At 42.1% G+C, this 22,544-nt stretch overlaps 1 protein-coding gene across 1 annotated transcript; it reads right to left on the reverse strand.

Annotated features, from left to right (window-relative positions):
• Positions 1–1,005: 1,005 nt before the first annotated feature.
• Positions 1,006–22,045, reverse strand: LOC124147536 (carbonyl reductase [NADPH] 3-like). The gene is made up of 8 exons (XM_048387492.1): positions 21,925–22,045; positions 18,106–18,187; positions 17,187–17,365; positions 15,685–15,797; positions 10,330–10,458; positions 3,371–3,512; positions 1,895–1,958; positions 1,006–1,274 (listed from the first exon to the last, which is right to left on the reverse strand). The coding sequence occupies exons 1-8, from the start codon at positions 21,949–21,951 to the stop codon at positions 1,177–1,179; spliced, it is 834 nt and encodes a 277-aa protein (XP_048243449.1). The 5' UTR covers positions 21,952–22,045; the 3' UTR covers positions 1,006–1,176.
• Positions 22,046–22,544: the final 499 nt, after the last annotated feature.

Consider the following 22,544-nt stretch of genomic DNA (forward strand, 5'->3'; position numbering starts at 1 on the left):
TTGGCTGGACTAACGAAATCGAAATCTGGTTCCTTAACTGTTATGCAGATTCCGGTCGATTGCAAGATTTGCAAAGCATGTGTCAACAGATATTTTCTAAATCTTTTCATGTTTTTAATCCAGCGATGTAAGACTCGTTTTATTACATTATAGATCTTGATTATTGATTAGATCGTCTTGACTGTGCGCCGCCATTTTGTTTGAAGCAAATACGAAGTGATACGAGAGGTGAAATCTGATTGGTCCATAGGAGAGGCATAGAAGGGACACAACTCGTAATAGCCACTGGTGGAGCTACGATCGAGACCAGGAATTCCAGCCTAGTTCGACAAGGGTGGAAACTGGACTTTCTTGCCTCGGGGAAGATGGGCTTTCACCAATGTGGTTGACATCTATCATATGCATCACTTGGATTTTCCTGGGTTGTGTTTCCCAACTCGAGAGACTTCCATGATCTTACATAGACTTCCCTGTTAAGCTACCACAGAGTGGCATCACTAAAATACTTATTGCTGAGTGCAGGTTAAACATCCCACTCAAACCCAACCTCCCCACTCTCTCAGCAATGTATCTTGAGGTAAACTTTGGCTGCTAATGCAAAATTACTCTACCCCCTAATATCTAATGACATAAGAACTTATAACATATCCCACGTGTTGCCACTGTGTAGAAGCCTTCAAGTCATGACACACATTATAGTACAGAGCTATAGAAAAGTTGTATTTACGTAAAATACCCCCAAAAACTATTCAAAGCCCAAATACTTTCAATTAACTTGCGTACAGAAACGCATGCATTAAATGGAAAACTCAATTGTTTGAAAACAGCACACATAAATGCCCGATGAAGCTTTTTCAGCATGCGTACAACGGAGCTAATTTCAGAAACACAATTACAAGCTAATTTACTTTCCGAGTCAAGCCTATAGTTAGAACCGTTATATACATCTAAAACATTATTTCATTTTTTAAAAATCTCAAAATGCTTATTCATTTTGGGAAAACCACAATAGTGATGAATAGATGAGTGAAAAAATATTGGTTACCCAATGAAAAATGTAATAACCCAATTAAAATAGAAACCTTCGAGTAAACACGCAATTGCTCAAAAGGTTATCTGGAGCTCTGTAGTCGTGTTAATGTACAGGTGCTCATCACTTTCTGGTATTGAAAGAGGTCATCCCGAGTTCTGGATTGTCCTGTCTGCGACTAAGCTGCCTCTCGGGGATGTGGTGTTGAGGGGAAGGAGAGCCAGATACACCAGGGTGTCTGCACCTGGAAGAACAAGCCACAATCCTAAAGGTAAAGAACAAGATGATTGACTAGATGTTCCACTGAATTTAACAGCCACACTGTATCACATCCTGTCGAGAGGTATCTGAAACCGAAATACCAGAGGTTCAGAAGCTCACCTTTATTTAGTGATAATTCTTATGTGGTGGTCATGAGCATCACTAAAGCAGCTTAATGGTCTCAAAACCGTGCTGCCCTATCCTTGGATGTGATACAGTGAGTTTGTTTAAATATTTTCTGGTTCTCTTGTTAACTTATTAAATACTTTTATATTTAATACTTTAATAATAAATAAATGTTGTATAAATCTATAAACTGTGCACTTAAAAGATATATATTAGGGAGAGGCATAAGGGATTTCATCATTATCAATGGCAGAGGTTTGATTAATTGCAGCCTTCAATAATTCCAAGACATAACTTGAAAGGTTAAGTAAAGAAGAAACTGCTATTGAACAATTTATCATTGAAAATTGTTTCGTATTATCTTGAATTTAAATGTCTTCCATGATTTTGACATTAAGGTTTCTGATGACCTTGACCTTCATTGGAGGTAATCAAGAATCCAATTCAGCTATTTTGTTATGTTTGAACAAAGGTCACCTTCATCGATGGTCTTCGTTCCTTTATGGCTGGTCATGTCAGTTGCCACACGCCCTGGAGAGCACTGAAAATCATCATCACAATCATCACCATGATAATTACCATAATCACATTCATTCTTTCTAACTATCATAGCTCCGTAAATAACAGGTGAAGTATAACAGACAGGTCTGCACCACGTTAACCCTTGTTCTGTGGATCTGTTCTGCCACAGGAATCCCCCCAAAATATACACTGAACAAAATATCCCCATAAAATATGCATAATCACTGTTCACATGGTCAATCAAGTTCTTAGACCATCTAGTTTTATATAGGTCAAAAGAAGACAAAGAAGTCTCTGTGGTCATTCAAGACCATTTAATGTCATAGGCAAGGCATGGCAGTTTGTCAACACGAGCACATTGACAGCATGTGGTTACATAAAAAAGTATGAATCGGGTGCATATAATTGTTGAATCGGCAACGAAATGGCAGAGAAATGAAATTACACCCAACGGCATGTACACAGCATTGGCAATAGGCAAACAGCCTAACTATTCTTACTATTAATGAACAGCATTCAATCATTACTTTATCACAGTAGACTTTAATATCTTTTGATGTTTTGGAGATACAGACATAAAAACCAGAGTACATGCTGTGTGATTCCACAAACTCCATGAATGCAAAGACATACTGAAGTCATATCTTGCCGTAAAAGGCAACAGCTTGTTGTAGGAAGCGACTAACGGGACCGGGTGGTCAGGCTCACTGACTTGGTCATGTCATCATATCCCAAATGCGTAGATCGATGCTCATGATGTCCATCACTGGATTGTCTGTTTGAGACTTAATTTTATACAGACCGCCATGATATAGCTGGAATATTGCTGAGTGTTGGGCAACAAACAAAATAACAAATAAATCTTATTAATAAATACGTAAAAAATAATAACTTCACAAAATGCTTTTTTAATCAATAGCACAAACAAACTGAAGTCATCAATATGAAATCAGTGATAACATTTAGCTATATAATTAAACAAAATATTAATTATGCCCATTCTTTTATCAGCTAATCAGGAAACATAAAAAAATGTTAGTGGACGCGGCCTAATTACTTTACAGTTTATGGAAACAAACACAGACATAATTGCTTGGTAATCCAGACAAATGTATCAGAAGCAACTCAAATATATTTATTGAAATATAAACAAAAACTTTTTTGTTCACTTCATGAAGAGTAATTTAAGTGAGCATGAGATAATGAAATGTAAACTGTGTAAAGGTCGACTTAATTAGGGATACTTGTCTGAAAGAATTCAATTTATTTCTTGTTCTGTTGACAAAACAAAATGGTTTGTTCCTTGTGCTGAAGTCGCTTATTGTCTTTTCCAACTGCAGGGTATCATCTCAACATATGTCCGTGATAAAAATGATAAACAATTTGGTCGTAAGGGAATCAGTTATCAAAACCATCAAGCCATGACCTCACCGCATTGATGACGATGTCCTCTCTTGAGTCCTTCCTGATTTCTCTGTCTTGGATGAAGGACATGACAGTGACCCCTATCTTGGACATTCCGTACGGCATGTTGGGGAAGCCCTGGTCCTGGTGAGTACTTTCCTTGGCAGCACTGGAAATATAAAACACGTCTGAATGGACCCTTGTGTTTGTGTGTTCTGAATGAATCGTAGTGCTTGTGTACTCTGAATGGACCCTGGTGTTTGAATGAATCGTAGTGCTTGTGTGTTTTGAATGAATCTCAGTGCTTGTGTGTTCTGAATGAATTGTAGTGCGTGTGTGTTCTGAATGGATCGTAGTGCTTGTGTGCTCTGAATGGATCGTAGTGCTTGTGTGCTCTGAATGGATCGTAGTGCTTGTGTGCTCTGAATGGACCCTGGTGTTTGAATGAATAGTAGTGCTTGTGTGTTTTGAATGAATCGTAGTGCTTGTGTGTTTTGAATGAATCTTAGTGCTTGTGTGTTCTGAATGAATTGTAGTGCGTGTATGTTCTGAATGGATCGTAGTGCTTGTGTGCTCTGAATGGATCGTAGTGCTTGTGTGCTCTGAATGAATCAAAGTGCTTGTGTGTTTTGAATGAATCGTAGTGCTTGTTTGCTCTGAATGGATCGTAGTGCTTGTGTGCTCTGAATGGACCCTGGTGTTTAAATGAATCGTAGTGCTAGTGTGTTCTGAATGGATCGTAGTGCTAGTGTGTTTTGAATGAATCTTAGTGCTTGTGTGTTCTGAATGAATCGTAGTGCTTGTGTGCTCTGAATGGATCGTAGTGCTTGTGTGCTCTGAATGGATCTTAGTGCTAGTGTGCTCTGAATGGATTGTAGTGCTTGTGTACTCTGAATGGACCCTGGTGTTTGAATGAATCTTAGTGCTTGTGTGTTTTGAATGAATCTTAGTGCTTGTGTGTTCTGAATGAATTGTAGTGCGTGTGTGTTCTGAATGGATCGTAGTGCTTGTGTGCTCTGAATGGATCCTAGTGCTTGTGTGCTCTGGATGAATCATAGTGCTTGTGTGTTTTGAATGAATCGTAGTGCTTGTTTGCTCTGAATGGATCGTAGTGCTTGTGTGCTCTGAATGGATCGTAGTGCTTGTGTACTCTGAATGGACCCTGGTGCTGAATGAATCGTAGTGCTTGTGTGTTCTGAATGAATTGTAGTGTGTGTGTTCTGAATGGATCGTAGTGCTTGTTTGCTCTGAATGGATCGTAGTGCTTGTGTGTTCTGAATGGATCGTAGTGCTAGTGTGTTTTGAATGAATCTTAGCGCTTGTGTGTTCTGAATGAATCGTAGTGCTTGTGTGTTCTGAATGGATTGTAGTGCTTGTGTGCTCTGAATGGATCATAGTGCTTGTGTGTTCTGAATGAATCTTAGTGCTCGTGTGTTCTAAATGGATCGTAGTACTTGTGTGTTCTGAATGGATCGTAGTGCTTGTGTGCTCTGAATGGACCCTGGTGTTTAAATGAATCGTAGTGCTAGTGTGTTCTGAATGGATCGTAGTGCTAGTGTGTTTTGAATGAATCTTAGTGCTTGTGTGTTCTGAATGAATCGTAGTGCTTGTGTGCTCTGAATGGATCGTAGTGCTTGTGTGCTCTGAATGGATCTTAGTGCTAGTGTGCTCTGAATGGATCGTAGTGCTTGTGTACTCTGAATGGACCCTGGTGTTTGAATGAATCTTAGTGCTTGTGTGTTTTGAATGAATCTTAGTGCTTGTGTGTTCTGAATGAATTGTAGTGCGTGTGTGTTCTGAATGGATCGTAGTGCTTGTGTGCTCTGAATGGATCCTAGTGCTTGTGTGCTCTGGATGAATCATAGTGCTTGTGTGTTTTGAATGAATCGTAGTGCTTGTTTGCTCTGAATGGATCGTAGTGCTTGTGTGCTCTGAATGGATCGTAGTGCTTGTGTACTCTGAATGGACCCTGGTGCTGAATGAATCGTAGTGCTTGTGTGTTCTGAATGAATTGTAGTGTGTGTGTTCTGAATGGATCGTAGTGCTTGTTTGCTCTGAATGGATCGTAGTGCTTGTGTGTTCTGAATGGATCGTAGTGCTAGTGTGTTTTGAATGAATCTTAGCGCTTGTGTGTTCTGAATGAATCGTAGTGCTTGTGTGTTCTGAATGGATTGTAGTGCTTGTGTGCTCTGAATGGATCATAGTGCTTGTGTGTTCTGAATGAATCTTAGTGCTCGTGTGTTCTAAATGGATCGTAGTGCTTGTGTGTTCTGAATGGATCGTAGTGCTTGTGTGTTTTGAATGAATTGTAGTGCTTGTGTGTTCTGAATGGACCCTGGTGTTTGAATGAATCGTAGTGCTTGTGTCTTTTGAATGAATCTTAGTGCCTGTGTGTTCTGAATGAATCGTAGTGCTTGTGTGTTCTGAATGGATCGTAGTGCTTGTGTGCTTTGAATGGATGGTAGTGCTTGTGTGTTCTGAATTGATGGTAGTGCTTGTGTGCTCTGAATGAATCACAGTGCTTGTGTGTTTTGAATGAATCGTAGTGCATGTGTGTTTTGAATGAATCGTAGTGCTTGTGTACTCTGAATGGACCCTGGTGCTGAATGAATCGTAGTGCTTGTGTGTTCTGAATGAATTGTAGTGTGTGTGTTCTGAATGGATCGTAGTGCTTGTTTGCTCTGAATGGATCGTAGTGCTTGTGTGTTCTGAATGGATCGTAGTGCTAGTGTGTTTTGAATGAATCTTAGCGCTTGTGTGTTCTGAATGAATCGTAGTGCTTGTGTGTTCTGAATGGATTGTAGTGCTTGTGTGCTCTGAATGGATCATAGTGCTTGTGTGTTCTGAATGAATCTTAGTGCTCGTGTGTTCTAAATGGATCGTAGTGCTTGTGTGTTCTGAATGGATCGTAGTGCTTGTGTGTTTTGAATGAATTGTAGTGCTTGTGTGTTCTGAATGGACCCTGGTGTTTGAATGAATCGTAGTGCTTGTGTCTTTTGAATGAATCTTAGTGCTTGTGTGTTCTGAATGGATCGTAGTGCTTGTGTGTTCTGAATGGATCGTAGTGCTTGTGTGCTTTGAATGGATGGTAGTGCTTGTGTGTTCTGAATTGATGGTAGTGCTTGTGTGCTCTGAATGAATCACAGTGTTTGTGTGTTCTGAATGGATCGTAGTGCTTGTGTGCTCTGAATGGATTGTAGTGCTTGTGTGCTCTGAATGAATGGCAGTGCTTGTGTGTTCTGAATGGATCGTAGTGCTTGTGTGCTCTGAATGAATCGTAGTGCTTGTGTGTTCTGAATGGATCGTAGTGCTTGTGTGCTCTGAATGAATCATAGTGCTTGTGTGTTCTGAATGGATCGTAGTGCTTGTGTGTTCTGAATGGATCGTAGTGCTTGTGTGTTTTGAATGAATCGTAGTGCTTGTGTGTTCTGAATGGATCGTAGTGCTTGTGTGCTCTGAATGAATCGTAGTGCTTGTGTGCTCTGAATGGATCGTAGTGCTTGTGTGCTCTGAATGAATTGTAGTGCGTGTGTGTTCTGAATGGATCGTAGTGCTTGTGTGCTCTGAATGGATCCTAGTGCTTGTGTGCTCTGAATGAATCATAGTGCTTGTGTGTTTTGAATGAATCGTAGTGCTTGTTTGCTCTGAATGGATCGTAGTGCTTGTGTGCTCTGAATGGATCGTAGTGCTTGTGTACTCTGAATGGACCCTGGTGCTGAATGAATCGTAGTGCTTGTGTGTTCTGAATGAATTGTAGTGTGTGTGTGTTTTGAATGGATCGTAGTGCTTGTTTGCTCTCAATGGATCGTAGTGCTTGTGTGTTCTGAATGGATCGTAGTGCTAGTGTGTTTTGAATGAATCTTAGTGCTTGTGTGTTCTGAATGAATCGTAGTGCTTGTGTGTTCTGAATGGATTGTAGTGCTTGTGTGCTCTGAATGGATCATAGTGCTTGTGTGTTCTGAATGAATCTTAGTGCTCGTGTTCTAAATGGATCGTAGTGCTTGTGTGTTCTGAATGGATCGTAGTGCTTGTGTGTTTTGAATGAATTGTAGTGCTTGTGTGTTCTGAATGGACCCTGGTGTTTGAATGAATCGTAGTGCTTGTGTCTTTTGAATGAATCTTAGTGCTTGTGTGTTCTGAATGAATCGTAGTGCTTGTGTGTTCTGAATGGATCGTAGTGCTTGTGTGCTTTGAATGGATGGTAGTGCTTGTGTGTTCTGAATTGATGGTAGTGCTTGTGTGCTCTGAATGAATCACAGTGTTTGTGTGTTCTGAATGGATCGTAGTGCTTGTGTGTTTTGAATGAATCGTAGTGCTTGTGTGTTTTGAATGAATCGTAGTGCTTGTGTGTTCTGAATGGATCGTAGTGCTTGTGTGTTTTTAATGAATCGTAGTGCTTGTGTGCTCTGAATGGATCGTAGTGCTTGTGTGCTCTGAATGGATTGTAGTGCTTGTGTGCTCTGAATGAATGGTAGTGCTTGTGTGTTCTGAATGGATTGTAGTGCTTGTGTGCTCTGAATGAATCGTAGTGCTTGTGTGTTCTGAATGGATCGTAGTGCTTGTGTGTTTTGAATGAATCGTAGTGCTTGTGTGTTCTGAATGGATCGTAGTGCTTGTGTGCTCTGAATGAATCGTAGTGCTTGTGTGCTCTGAATGGATCGTAGTGCTTGTGTGCTCTGAATGAATTGTAGTGCTTGTGTGTTCTGAATGGATCGTAGTGCTTGTGTGTTTTGAATGAATCGTAGTGCTTGTGTGTTTTGAATGAATCGTAGTGCTTGTGTGCTCTGAATGGACCCTGGTGTTTGTGTGTTCTGAATGGATCGTAGTGCTTGTGTATTCTGAATGGATCATAGTGCTTGTGTGTTCTGAATGGATCGTAGTGCTTGTGTGCTCTGAATGAATCGTAGTGCTTGTGTGCTCTGAATGGATCGTAGTGCTAGTGTGCTCTGAATGGATGGTAGTGCTTGTGTGTTCTGAATGGATCGTAGTGCTTGTGTGTTTTGAATGAATCGTAGTGCTTGTGTGCTCTGAATGGACCCTGGTGTTTGTGTGTTCTGAATGGATCGTAGTGCTTGTGTATTCTGAATGGATCATAGTGCTTGTGTGTTCTGAATGGATTGTAGTGCTTGTGTGTTTTGAATGAATCGTAGTGCTTGTGTGTTCTGAATGGATCGTAGTGCTTGTGTGCTCTGAATGAATCGTAGTGCTTGTGTGCTCTGAATGGATCGTAGTGCTTGTGTGCTCTGAATGAATTGTAGTGCTTGTGTGTTCTGAATGGATCGTAGTGCTTGTGTGTTTTGAATGAATCGTAGTGCTTGTGTGTTTTGAATGAATCGTAGTGCTTGTGTGCTCTGAATGGACCCTGGTGTTTGTGTGTTCTGAATGGATCGTAGTGCTTGTGTATTCTGAATGGATCATAGTGCTTGTGTGTTCTGAATGGATCGTAGTGCTTGTGTGCTCTGAATGAATCGTAGTGCTTGTGTGCTCTGAATGGATCGTAGTGCTAGTGTGTTCTGAATGGATGGTAGTGCTTGTGTGTTCTGAATGGATCGTAGTGCTTGTGTGTTTTGAATGAATCGTAGTGCTTGTGTGCTCTGAATGGACCCTGGTGTTTGTGTGTTCTGAATGGATCGTAGTGCTTGTGTATTCTGAATGGATCATAGTGCTTGTGTGTTCTGAATGGATCGTAGTGGTTGTATGTTCTGAATGGATCGTAGTGCTTGTGTGCTCTGAATAGATCGTAGTGCTTGTGTATTCTGAATGGATCATAGTGCTTGTGTGTTCTGAATGGATCTTAGTGCTTATGTGTTCTGAATGGATCGTAGTGCTTGTATGTTCTGAATGGATCGTAGTGCTTGTGTGTTCTGAATGGATCGTAGTGCTTGTATGTTCTGAATGGATCGTAGTGCTTGTGTGTTCTGAATGGATCGTAGTGCTTGTGTGTTCTGAATGGATAATAGTGCTTGTGGGCTCTTGTGTTTATGTGTTTGGATCATGTGGATGGACCACATTGTTTGTGTATTCTAAGAATGGACCATAGTGTTTGTGTGTTCTTAATGGTCCACAGTCAATATAACAATGTCCAGACAGGTATATATCACATGACTGTGCTTGCAAACATCAGACTTGATTGAACTAAGTAGTTTTGTATGACATTATTACTGTGACCATTTAAACACATTTTAGCTTAAAAACCCACATGGTTTTTGTAGCTCACCTGGTTTTTACTGAATCCAACAAACCGAGGAAGAGGAATACAATCTGCTTAAAAACAAAACATAACTAAATGCACACTAGCCACAAGCCAGATATAATCAGACTGGGTTAGGGACCTGTAACCTCTTGGAATTAACAAACATTGCTCCAGTACTTCAAAGAACTCTACACCCTGTTTTCTCTCTGCCAGTCATCTGTTCTCTGGACCGACCACCTTTGTGGTGAAGTGGGGGTAGCCTTGTGGTTAAAGCGTTCGCTTGTCACGCCGAGGACCCGGGTTCGATTCCCCACATGTGAATATGTGAAGCCCGTTTCTGGTGTCCCCTGCCATGATGTTGCTGGAATATTGATACAAGCAGCATCAAACCACACTCACTCACTCACTCACTCACTCACTCACTCACTCACTCACTCACTCACTCACTCACTCACTCACTCACTCACTCACTCACTCACTCACTCACTCACTCACTCACTTGTGGTGTAATGGATATGTTCGTTTCCTTGGTCAAGTCATACCAAAAGATCTTATTCAGTATGGAACTGTTTGACACCCTTGTTGCCATGCCTGTAACTCGATATTCAGGGGATAAAACAAGGACTGACCAACTCAGAGTGGACGTAATGGGGGCAAGCACCATAAAACAGGTCCAGACTAGTACAAGCAGCCAGTCACACTTGCATGCACATTTCTGTATAACTGAAATAATCTAGAATGCACCTCATGTTAAACCCCATGTCACCTCACCTCATATTATTCTCTGACTTACTCAACAAACTCCTGCATGATCTTCTCCAGACCGTCCATCATCAGGCAGGGGTCCTTGAAGCGACCTTGAACAGCGGGAGAACATTTTGTGATGGCAGACTGACATGACATGCTGGAGACGTTCACAACCCTGCCAACACAATACAAGGCACAACTTGACACTTTACAACGGCGGTATGTAGAGGATCTGCACATGTACCAATATTCTGTTTTCCATTTTGTTCTGACAATCATGTCAAGCGAGGAAGTGACTGAGTGAATGTTGTTATATCACCCTTTTCCAGCTTTACCGTGGCAGCTTAAATATAAATAGTTGAGTCTCAGCCAGGCAAACTGGTGGTTGACAGCATGATCAATTATCAACACATGTAGCCAGGTCCTATCACAAGACCCTGGAGCCGTGAAGATCTGGGTGAGACCAGGTCCTTGCTTGACAATGTTAGGATCTATACCGAAACATGGCCATTACAGTAAAATAAAGAAGGTATACTTAAATTGTCTACTTTGTTCTCCGTCAACTTGTAACAAATGACTATCAAACAATTCATACTTTATATTGGGTAAATTCTTATGACAAGCATGGGCCAGGGAAGTATTTTGCACTGGAATCCACACATGGGTAATAGAAAACGAATGTTTGGGAGCTGTGATCATCGACAATATTGGCCAGGTCAGTGTGACTCATTGTTCTTGATACTTGGGACATATTCTGCCACAAAATTCCCATAAGGGGATTTACCTGTAAGCTGGTTTTGTTGTGTCGTATGTGTCATGTGAGCTGGTTTGTTGTTGTACCTGGCGCGTGAGCTGGTTTGTTGTGTCGTACCTGGCATGTGAGCTGGTTTGTTGTGTCGTACCTGGCATGTGAGCTGGTTTGTTGTGTGGTACCTGTCATGTGAGCTGGTTTGTTGTGTCGTACCTGGTGTGTGAGCTGGTTTGTTGTGTCGTACCTGTCATGTGAGCTGGTTGTTGTCGTACCTGTCATGTGAGCTGGTTTGTTGTTGTACCTGGCGCGTGAGCTGGTTTGTTGTGTCGTACCTGGCATGTGAGCTGGTTTGTTGTGTCGTACCTGGCATGTGAGCTGGTTTGTTGTGTGGTACCTGTCATGTGAGCTGGTTTGTTGTGTGGTACCTGTCATGTGAGCTGGTTTCTTGTGTGGTACCTGGCGTGTGAGCTGGTTTGTTGTGTCGTACCTGTCATGTGAGCTGGTTTGTTGTGTCGTACCTGGTGTGTGAGCTGGTTTGTTGTGTCGTACCTGTCATTTGAGCTGGTTTGCTGTGTCGTACCTGGCGTGTGAGCTGGTTTCTTGTGTCGTACCTGGCATGAGCTGGTTTGTTGTGTCGTACCTGGCGTGAGCTGGTTTGCTGTGTCGTACCTGGCATGTGAGCTGGTTTGTTGTCGTACCTGGCATGTGAGCTGGTTTGTTGTTGTACCTGGCGCGTGAGCTGGTTTGTTGTGTCGTACCTGGCATGTGAGCTGGTTTGTTGTGTCGTACCTGGCATGTGAGCTGGTTTGTTGTGTGGTACCTGTCATGTGAGCTGGTTTGTTGTGTGGTACCTGTCATGTGAGCTGGTTTCTTATGTGGTACCTGGCGTGTGAGCTGGTTTGTTGTGTCGTACCTGTCATGTGAGCTGGTTTGTTGTGTCGTACCTGGTGTGTGAGCTGGTTTGTTGTGTCGTACCTGTCATTTGAGCTGGTTTGCTGTGTCGTACCTGGCGTGTGAGCTGGTTTCTTGTGTCGTACCTGGCATGAGCTGGTTTGTTGTGTCGTACCTGGCGTGAGCTGGTTTGCTGTGTCGTACCTGGCATGTGAGCTGGTTTGTTGTCGTACCTGGCATGTGAGCTGGTTTGTTGTGTCGTACCTGGCATGTGAGCTGGTTTGTTGTGTGGTACCTGTCATGTGAGCTGGTTTGTTGTGTGGTACCTGTCATGTGAGCTGGTTTGTTGTGTCGTACCTGGCGTGAGCTGGTTTGTTGTGTCGTACCTGGTGTGTGAGCTGGTTTGTTGTGTCGTACCTGGTGTGTGAGCTGGTTTGCTGTGTCGTACCTGGCGTGTGAGCTGGTTTGTTGTGTTGTACCTGGCATGTGAGCTGGTTTGTTGTGTTGTACCTGGCGTGTGAGCTGGTTTGTTGTGTCGTACCTGGCATGTGAGCTGGTTTGCTGTGTCGTACCTGGCATGTGAGCTGGTTTGTTGTGTCGTTCCTGGCATGTGAGCTGGTTTGTTGTGTCGTACCTGGTGTGTGAGCTGGTTTGTTGTGTCGTACCTGTCATGTGAACTGGTTTGTGTCATGCCTGTCAGGTAAGCTGGTTTGCTGTGTCGTATCTGGTGGGTGAGCTGGTTTGTTGTGTCGTAGCTGTCATGTGAGCGGGTTTGTTGTGTCGTAGCTGTCATGTGAGCTGGTTTGTTGTTTCGTACCTGGCATGTGAGCTGGTTTGTTGTGTCGTACCTGGCGTGTGAGCTGGTTTGTTGTGTCGTACCTGTCATGTGAGCTGGTTTGCTGTGTCGTACCTGGCGTGTGAGCTGGTTTGTTGTGTTGTACCTGGCGTGAGCTGGTTTGTTGTGTCGTACCTGGTGTGTGAGCTGGTTTGCTGTGTCGTACCTGGCGTGTGAGCTGGTTTGTTGTGTCGTACCTGGCATGTGAGCTGGTTTGTTGTGTCGTACCTGGCGTGTGAGCTGGTTTGTTGTGTCGTACCTGGCGTGTGAGCTGGTTTGCTGTGTCGTACCTGGCATGTGAGCTGGTTTGTTGTGTCGTACCTGTCATGTGAGCTGGTTTGTTGTGTCGTACCTGTCATGTGAGCTGGTTTGTTGTGTCGTTCCTGGCATGTGAGCTGGTTTGCTGTGTCGTACCTGGCGTGTGAGCTAGTTTGTTGTGTCGTACCTGGCGTGTGAGCTGGTTTGTTGTGTCGTACCTGGCGTGAGCTGGTTTGTTGTGTCGTACCTGGCGTGTGAGCTGGTTTGTTGTGTCGACCTGGCGTGAGCTGGTTTGTTGTGTCGTACCTGGTGTGTGAGCTGGTTTGCTGTGTCGTACCTGGCGTGTGAGCTGGTTTGTTGTGTCGTACCTGGCATGTGAGCTGGTTTGTTGTGTCGTACCTGTCATGTGAGCTGGTTTGTTGTGTCGTACCTGTCATGTGAGCTGGTTTGTTGTGTCGTTCCTGGCATGTGAGCTGGTTTGCTGTGTCGTACCTGGCGTGTGAGCTAGTTTGTTGTGTCGTACCTGGCGTGTGAGCTGGTTTGTTGTGTCGTACCTGGCGTGAGCTGGTTTGTTGTGTCGTACCTGGCGTGTGAGCTGGTTTGTTGTGTCGTACCTGGCGTGTGAGCTGGTTTGTTGTGTCGTACCTGGCATGTGAGCTGGTTTGCTGTGTCGTACCTGGCTTGTGAGCTGGTTTGTTGTGTCGTACCTGGCGTGTGAGCTGGTTTGTTGTGTCGACCTGGCGTGAGCTGGTTTGTTGTGTCGTACCTGGCGTGTGAGCTGGTTTGCTGTGTCGTACCTGGCGTGTGAGCTGGTTTGTTGTGTCGTACCTGGCATGTGAGCTGGTTTGTTGTGTCGTACCTGGCATGTGAGCTGGTTTGCTGTGTCGTACCTGGCGTGTGAGCTGGTTTGTTGTGTCGTACCTGGCGTGTGAGCTGGTTTGTTGTGTCGTACCTGTCATGTGAACTGGTTTGTGTCATGCCTGTCAGGTAAGCTGGTTTGTTGTGTCGTACCTGGTGGGTGAGCTGGTTTGTTGTGTCGTAGCTGTCATGTGAGCGGGTTTGTTGTGTCGTAGCTGTCATGTGAGCTGGTTTGTTGTGTGGTACCTGTCATGTGAGCTGGTTTGTTGTGTCGTACCTGGGGTGTGAGCTGGTTTGTTGTGTCGTACCTGGCATGTGAGCTGGTTTGTTGTGTCGTACCTTAGGCATGTGAGCTGGTTTGCTGTGTCGTACCTGGCATGTGAGCTGGTTTGTTGTGTCGTACCTGTCATGTGAGCTGGTTTGTTGTGTCGTACCTGGCGTGTGAGCTGGTTTGTTATGTCGTACCTTGGGTGAGCTGGTTTGTTGTGTCGTACCTGGCGTGTGAGCTGGTTTGTTGTGTCGTACCTGGCGTGTGAGCTGGTTTGTTGGGTCGTACCTGTCATGTGAGCTGGTTTGTTGTGTCGTACCTGGAGTGTGAGCTGGTTTGTTGTGTCGTACCTGGGGTGAGCTGGTTTGTTGTGTCGTACCTGGCGTGTGAGCTGGTTTGCTGTGTCGTACCTGGCGTGTGAGCTGGTTTGTTGTGTCGTACCTGGCATGTGAGCTGGTTTGTTGTGTCGTACCTGGCTTGTGAGCTGGTTTGTTGTGTCGTACCTTAGGCATGTGAGCTGGTTTGCTGTGTCGTACCTGGCATGTGAGCTGGTTTGTTGTGTCGTACCTGTCATGTGAGCTGGTTTGTTGTGTCGTACCTGGCGTGTGAGCTGGTTTGTTGTGTCGTACCTTGGGTGAGCTGGTTTGTTGTGTCGTACCTGGCGTGTGAGCTGGTTTGTTGTGTCGTACCTGGCATGTGAGCTGGTTTGTTGTGACGTACCTGGCGTGTGAGCTGGTTTGTTGTGTCGTACCTGGCGTGAGCTGGTTTGTTGTGTCGTACCTGGCGTGAGCTGGTTTGTTGTGTCGTACCTGGCGTGTGAGCTGGTTTGTTGTGTTGTACCTGGCATGTGAGCTGGTTTGTTGTGACGTACCTGGCGTATGAGCTGGTTTGTTGTTTCGTACCTGGCATGTGAGCTGGTTTGTTGTGACGTACCTGGCGTGTGAGCTGGTTTGTTGTGTCGTACCTGGCGTGAGCTGGTTTGTTGTGTCGTACCTGGCGTGAGCTGGTTTGTTGTGTCGTACCTGGCGTGAGCTGGTTTGTTGTGTCGTACCTGGCGTGAGCTGGTTTGTTGTGTCGTACCTGGCGTGTGAGCTGGTTTGCTGTGTCGTACCTGGCATGTGAGCTGGTTTGTTGTGTCGTACCTGGCATGTGAGCTGGTTTGTTGTGTCGTACCTGTCATGTGAGCTGGTTTGCTGTGTCGTACCTGGTGTGTGAGCTGGTTTGTTGTGTCATACCTGGCGTGTGAGCTGGTTTGTTGTGTCGTACCTGTCATGTGAACTGGTTTGTGTCATGCCTGTCAGGTAAGCTGGTTTGCTGTGTCGTACCTGGTGGGTGAGCTGGTTTGTTGTGTCGTAGCTGTCATGTGAGTGGGTTTGTTGTGTCAGAGCTGTCATGTGAGCTGGTTTGTTGTGTCGTACCTGTCATGTGAGGTGGTTTGTTGTGTCGTACCTGTCATTTGAGCTGGTTTGTTGTGTCATACCTGGCGTGTGAGCTGGCTTGTTGTGTCGTACCTGGCAAGTGAGCTAGTTTGTTGTCGTACCTGGCGTGAGGTCGGAGCAGGGGGAACAGCACACGGCATACATCCAGGGTGGCCCAGAAGTTAGTCTTACACGTAACTTCAGCACGTTCCGAGAAAGGGGCAGGGTCATCATCCTGGAATATCCTGAGATATTAGTCTGTGGGTTTGGTTAATTAAAATTAGAAATATATATGTTGGTGTTATAATGGAAAAATGATGATCCTTACAAAAGGGTTTGTTACATATTCATCCCTGAACTTTGGAACAGTGAAACAATCGAAAATATCATGTTCCCTTCAACTTATAATAATGAACAGCCCTATATAGATGACATGTATATATTCCTCAACCAGAAGCGTGTATAACTTTTTTATTTGGGTAAATGATGTCACCAGTATTTTGTTCAAATAAATTAGAAACAAATTGATTTTGATGTTATATATATGAATGATTTTCACAGACAAAATGGTTTCTTGTTTGACAGGAATACCTACAATATGTTCCCTTCAACTCATTCGTCATTAATCAGCCCATGGAAATGATTTCTGGGTCCTGCTGCTGTTTTTGAAATACTCGCAGACACACATCTACTTTTTTGGTAGATTTGTGAAAATTACATTCAAACTTTTTGGGGAAATAAAGGAAGTATTCATGTCAAACATCCTTTTTCAAATTAGTAACTTCAATTCTTATGAATTAAATCTTTAATATATCCTTTTATAACTGACCTTGAGTCAACCCTGCTGATGTTTTGCCTCATATATACACTGTGGGAAAGTTATGTTTAGCAATATTACAATTTACGATGTTTGTATGAAGAAATTGTATCGTATGGGTGTATGTGCAGATGTGGTTCACCAGCCTGCATGAAACCATGTTATGTGAAAATGGAAATAAAACCAGTGCTTTGCTGTGACAACGTCAACCATATTTGATACTATGCACTTGTTCTTATACAGAGCCGACAAGGTATCACCAGGTGTTTGAGACAAGCTGTCACGGATATTTACATGATTACATGATTTATATTTCAAGCACAAATGTTTCCAGTACAAACATCAAGAAGAACATCACCAAAGCTTTTTTCAGTCTCTACCATTTTGTAATGTGACGTTGACTCAGAACTAACTGGATTAATTATGTATTCTGCCTGTTGTGTATTCAGTAAATCATACAGCGAGTGAAGGTTTCTAACAAGGTTCTGGCATGTATTTTTTGTCAATCGGACAGTTGTATTTTGGTCACGCCCACCTTTTTTTTTACATTTACTGTTGGACTTTCATGTATGAATAAAGTAATATAGAATAAATCAAGGGTCACCTTCATAACATATACCATATTTTCTTGACTATAGTGCACACTTTATATTCGAAGTGACTTTCTAGTCAGAAATCAACCAGCAAGATGACAGTGGACTGGCAAGTTGGGGCCTCACAAACCAGTAGAAGACAGAGTGAGCAGCAACATTAGTTGTCTGTGTCACATACAGGGGACACGGTTTTACAAATAACAAGATGTTATACCTTGTATGCTATTCCGGCATTGTTGACCAGAACATCCAATCCCCCATAGGTTGTCTGTAGGAAGGACTTCAGTCGCTCTAGGCTTGACCGGTCGTTGATGTCCAGCTGATGGAACTTGGGCTGCAAGCCTTCCTTGTTTAGGTCAGCGATGGCCGCCTGCCCACGACCTACATCCCGAGCTGTGTGGTGGAGGTAGATAAATGAGTAGGCTAAAGTGAGTGGCTCAAAACTCATAATCTAGGATTATGGGAATGGAGACCAATATCCTGGCGTACCTAAGGGAGGCAAGTCAGTAAAATTGCAGAGGAAAAATCTGGGAACATGTCATTATGAGTAGCACCAGTCCTTTAGCCTTGGTGAGCTGAGAGTATCAGCCATTAAGCCACACTTACTATATTACATTTTACTTGTTTATCAAATAACTTCGGTTAGGTGGAATATTATTAAAAATACAGGCAAAGGATTTACCTGAAAAATTGTAATAGATCAGAGAGGTCAAACATGGGTAAGGAATATGTGAAAATAAATAACAGGTGTCTCTCCTTATAAAACACATAGCATGTTCATTATTATGATACATGCAGGTTCAGTATGACTATAATGACACTATTTGTAACCACAGCAGTACACACAGGTGGAAGATGTGATGACTATTACAGTACACAGCATGCTAGTGTGTTATTGTTAGTCACACAGCATGTCATGGCTCCATATCAAACTGCATGATGATACATGCGGTAATGACTGTGCCATGGGCAAATATGATGCCATTCCCAACATGACAGCTAGGTTTGAAGTTGGTCCGAATCCTGACACCAGACCTGAGAGCAAACTGAACAAAAACTACATTGTGACATGTTTTACTATTTACAATTCAGAACAAGCTTAGAAATATGTAAAAATAAGCATAATCAGTTACATGTAAGGAAGACGTCCCCTTCGTAGCTTTTACACAATGCTCTGACGACGGCAAACCCCACACCCTTGTTGGACCCCGTCACCTGGAAGATATTCATGAACATCTGAAACTATGCTGCAAATATTGTCCACATACATTCTCAAGTACGGAATCCTTTTAGGGCCACTTGTTTTTTTCTTGAAATTTCAAGATGCTATGTTGAAATTTCAAGATACTAAGTTGAAATTTAATGATATATACGTTGAAATTGAAGTTAAAAATCAACCTATTATCTTGATATTTCATGATCATAACCTTGAAATTTCAGCTTTGTATATACCTTAAAATTCTTACAAAGCATCTTGAAATTTCAACTTTGTATTGCAGGCACCTGAGGCTAGAGATAAGTAGCTTGATCTCCAAGAGTTTTACTCCAAGTCAATCCATATGCTCAGAAGCATTACGTCTGTTTAGATTTCAATGTGAGGTCATTGTGAATCAACCATCAAGATGCTAAACTGTGTGAATTTCCTTTCAGAATCGGGAGCACAGGTGGCCCAGTCGTCTAAGGCGCCACGATTCGCTGTGCAGAGTTGCGTCCCTTGGGCACGCTAGAAACCTATGATTGTGGGTTCGAATCCTGGTTCGCCCCGATTATGTTTCTAGGTTTGTCAGCACCATACCCGTGCTCGTGGGTTTCACGGAAGTTGTAAACGTCAGAGACCTGTGTCAGTTCGGGCTTTCCTCCCACATTAAGCTGACACGCCGCGATATAACTGGAATACTGTTAAAAGCGGCGTTAAACCCAACTCACTCACTCCTTTCAGAATCCATGATTTATCTACACCCTTTCAGAGGCTGGTATTCAGCCCCAAGTCTGCAGCATACTTTTAATTAATATTTCCATTTTTTCATGACATTATTACAATGTGTTTTCATGTCATTATTATAATAAATAATGTTATGGCTTTGTAGAAATGATTTGTATATCAATGATAACAGGACCAATGAAGAGGAAGTGGCATGAATTCTTAATCTACATTATTGAAGGCAATGTTAAAATACCTGTGAATTTAAGAAAATAGAAGGTTTAAAAAGCATCACAATAATATTTTTCACCCAATTTACTTCTAACGGGCACTCAGTTTGGAAAAAACCTAAGAATTGAAATGTCAATCATGTTCATTCTCAATTTGTATGCATATAGGATTCAGTATTTCGCGTAGGTAGAGCCCTGTTATTTTTTGGTAATTAAAATATTTGACCAATTTTGTTGAAGTGCAATAAACAAAATCAAAACTTGAAAATTCCATCATTTTTGATTAAACACAAAAAAACATCTAAAATTGACAAGTTGTTAGGTAAATAATGCAAACACAAAGATATTCTAATTACACATGAACAGCAGTAAAAAAACATTGTCTTTGGTGTAACCATTGTTGTTACCAGTATTTTGCAGAGAAAAAAATACATGCAATTTTTCTGTCAGTGTAATTTTGTAATACTAATATTTTACCTGAAAAAAAATCACACTTTTAATAACACAACTTTTTAAAGCTTGATTTATCACTCTTGGCTCCCACACACAACCAAAATGTTGATATAATTTCAATATTCTTTATTTTTTGAACATGGTCTTTGTCTTTAATGATAGTCATGCTATGAAATGTATGTTTACCTGAATTATTTTCAAAATTTACCCAGCTTCCATCAAGGACAAACAGTTACACCAACACAAAGTGGTTACACCAAGGACAAACAGTTACACCAAGACAGTGGTTACACCAGGGACATCCAGTTACACCAAACACAAAGTGGTTCCATCAAGGACAACAAGTTACACCAAACAAAAAGTGGTTACATCAAGGACAAACAGTCACACCAAGACAAAGTGGTTACATCAAGGACAAACAGTTACACCAAACAAAAAGTGGTTACATCAAGGACAAACAGTCACACCAAGACAAAGTGGTTACATCAAGGACAAACAGTTACACCAAGACAAAGAGGTTACACCAAAGACAGAGTGGTTACATCAAGGACAAACAGTTACACCAAGACAAAGAGGTTACACCAAAGACAAAGTGGTTACACAAAAGACCAAGTAGTTACACCAAGGACAAACAGTTACACCAAGACGAAATGGTTTCATCAAGGACAATTAGTTACACAAAGACAAAGTGGTTACACCAAGGACAAACAGTTACACCAAAGACAAAGTGGTTACACCAAGGACAACCAGTTACAAAAAAGTCAAAGTGGTTACACCAAAGACAAAGTGGTTACACCAAAGACAAAGTAGTTTCACCAAGGACAAACAGTTACACCTAGGACAAACAGTTACACCAAGATGAAATGGTTTCATCAAGGACAATTAGTTACACCAAAGACAAAGTGGTTACACCAAGGACAAACAGTTACACCAGGGACAATTAGTTACACCAAGACGAAATGGTTTTATCAAGGACAATTAGTTACACCAAAGACAAAGTGGTTACACCAAGGACCAAGAGTTACACCAAGACACTGTGGTTACACCAAGGACACAGAGTTACACCAAGGACAATCAGTACAGAAGCTTTGTTTTTTTCTAAAAATTTCCAAGTTGAAATTTCAATATACATTTAGCTTACTTTCTTGAACACCCCCCCAAAAAAAACAAAAACAAACAACAACAACAACAACCAACAACAAAAACACACAACAGAAACCAACAACAAAAAACCCACAAAAAACACAACAACAACAACAACCCCCCCCAAAACAACCCAAAACAACAACAAAAAACAAAACAAAAAACAAAACAAAAAACAAAACAAAAACAAACCCAAATAACAAATAAAACAAGTGGCCCTAAAGGTTTCCGTAACAATGGCATATGTGTTTTTTGCGCAAACATTTACTTGGAATTTAATACTTCTAAGTTGGTTTCAATAACGTTAAGTGATTACACCAGTGTAGAGTTGTAAACAGACATGCTTTATCCTTTATTCTTTCAAAGTTAATACTTGCTGACGTGTGGTAACGCAAACGACATGTTACGTTTTGTTTTTTCAAAGACGTACTGATTGTTGTTTAACGCCGCAGCAAGATCTGTTAGACACCTCTCACGACAAGCATGGTGAGTGAGTGAGTGAGTATGGTTTTACGCCGCTTTTAGCAATATTCCAGCAATATCACGGCGGGGGACACCAGAAATGGGCTTCACACATTGTACTCATGTCGGGACTCGAACCCGGGTCTTCGGCGTGACGAGCTAACGCTTTAACCACTAGGCTACCCGACCGCCCCACGACAAGACAAGCATGGGCTGCTGAAGACCAATTTTAGCACCCGTTCAATAACACCGAATATTTATTGTCATGATACAGATATAATATGTTAGGTGTGCGTGCGTGCGTGCGTGCGTGCGTGCGTGCGTGCGTATGTATATAATATACGCACGTATGCACATAATCACATCAAATCGTGGTTGCATAAATAAGCAGAAACTTACAAATATTTTGGTGATAATTTGAATTAAAAACGACGATTTGTTGCCTTTTAGAATAATATTATTTTACCATTATATAATATTAAAAAAAAAAAAAAATCATATTGGTTTTAATTTTTACAAAACCTGATCGAAACGTAAACTGTTAGTCGGTGTCTGTTGCGCTAAAACCAATGCGCCATTGAATTTCTGATTGTAACTTAAGACAGGATGCCAGTTAGTCCTAAAACAAAGCTCCGTGCAGCATGCTCCCTAAAATAGATCAGATCACTGATGTGGAGTTTACTTCGAAATATTAAATTGCTATGTTCACCATGTTTGCTAGAACCAACTTTACCTGTACTTACCAGTGATACCTTTCTGTTACTTGCCATGGTTGATCCTCTGCTGAAATGAACTGTCAATCCTCAGATATGAAATACACGAGCAGACACTCCCACCGGCGTCATGCGATAAGCTCTATGCTCAGTGAGAATGAAAAGTGGGATTGTGAAATACGACCGTGTGTTGTGATGATCGATACTTTCAGCACCCAGACTTCAGTGTTGCTGACATATTAATACAATACAATACAATGTGTTTATTCATCTGAACCTCATGCTTCTGATTTACTATTATTAAATTTAAGACAAAGCTGAACTCAAAACTTGAATCAATATATCTAGCTATTTTTCGTGCAACAGACTGTGCCTTGCTATCAAGTAATTGAAATCAATTGTCCGGAGATCGTCCGGGTAACACTTGACAATTTATATTTCAAACTTTAGTTTTGAAAGATGTCCAGAAAGCTTGAAAGCTCACTACTTCCTTATCACTTCCGAAATCGGTTTTGAAAGATGGAAACTTCAAAGATAACCCGCCCTCCCCCATCTCCTTTATAAATTACCGTTCCGTAAATAACGTCGATCAAAGTTAGAATGTAATTGTAATTCTCGGGGGTACCATGACTGACGTCACAATCAAATGA

The sequence above is a fragment of the Haliotis rufescens genome, unplaced genomic scaffold (assembly GCF_023055435.1).
Source record: "Haliotis rufescens isolate VD_foot unplaced genomic scaffold, xgHalRufe1.0.p SCAF_7, whole genome shotgun sequence".
NCBI lineage: Eukaryota > Metazoa > Mollusca > Gastropoda > Lepetellida > Haliotidae > Haliotis > Haliotis rufescens.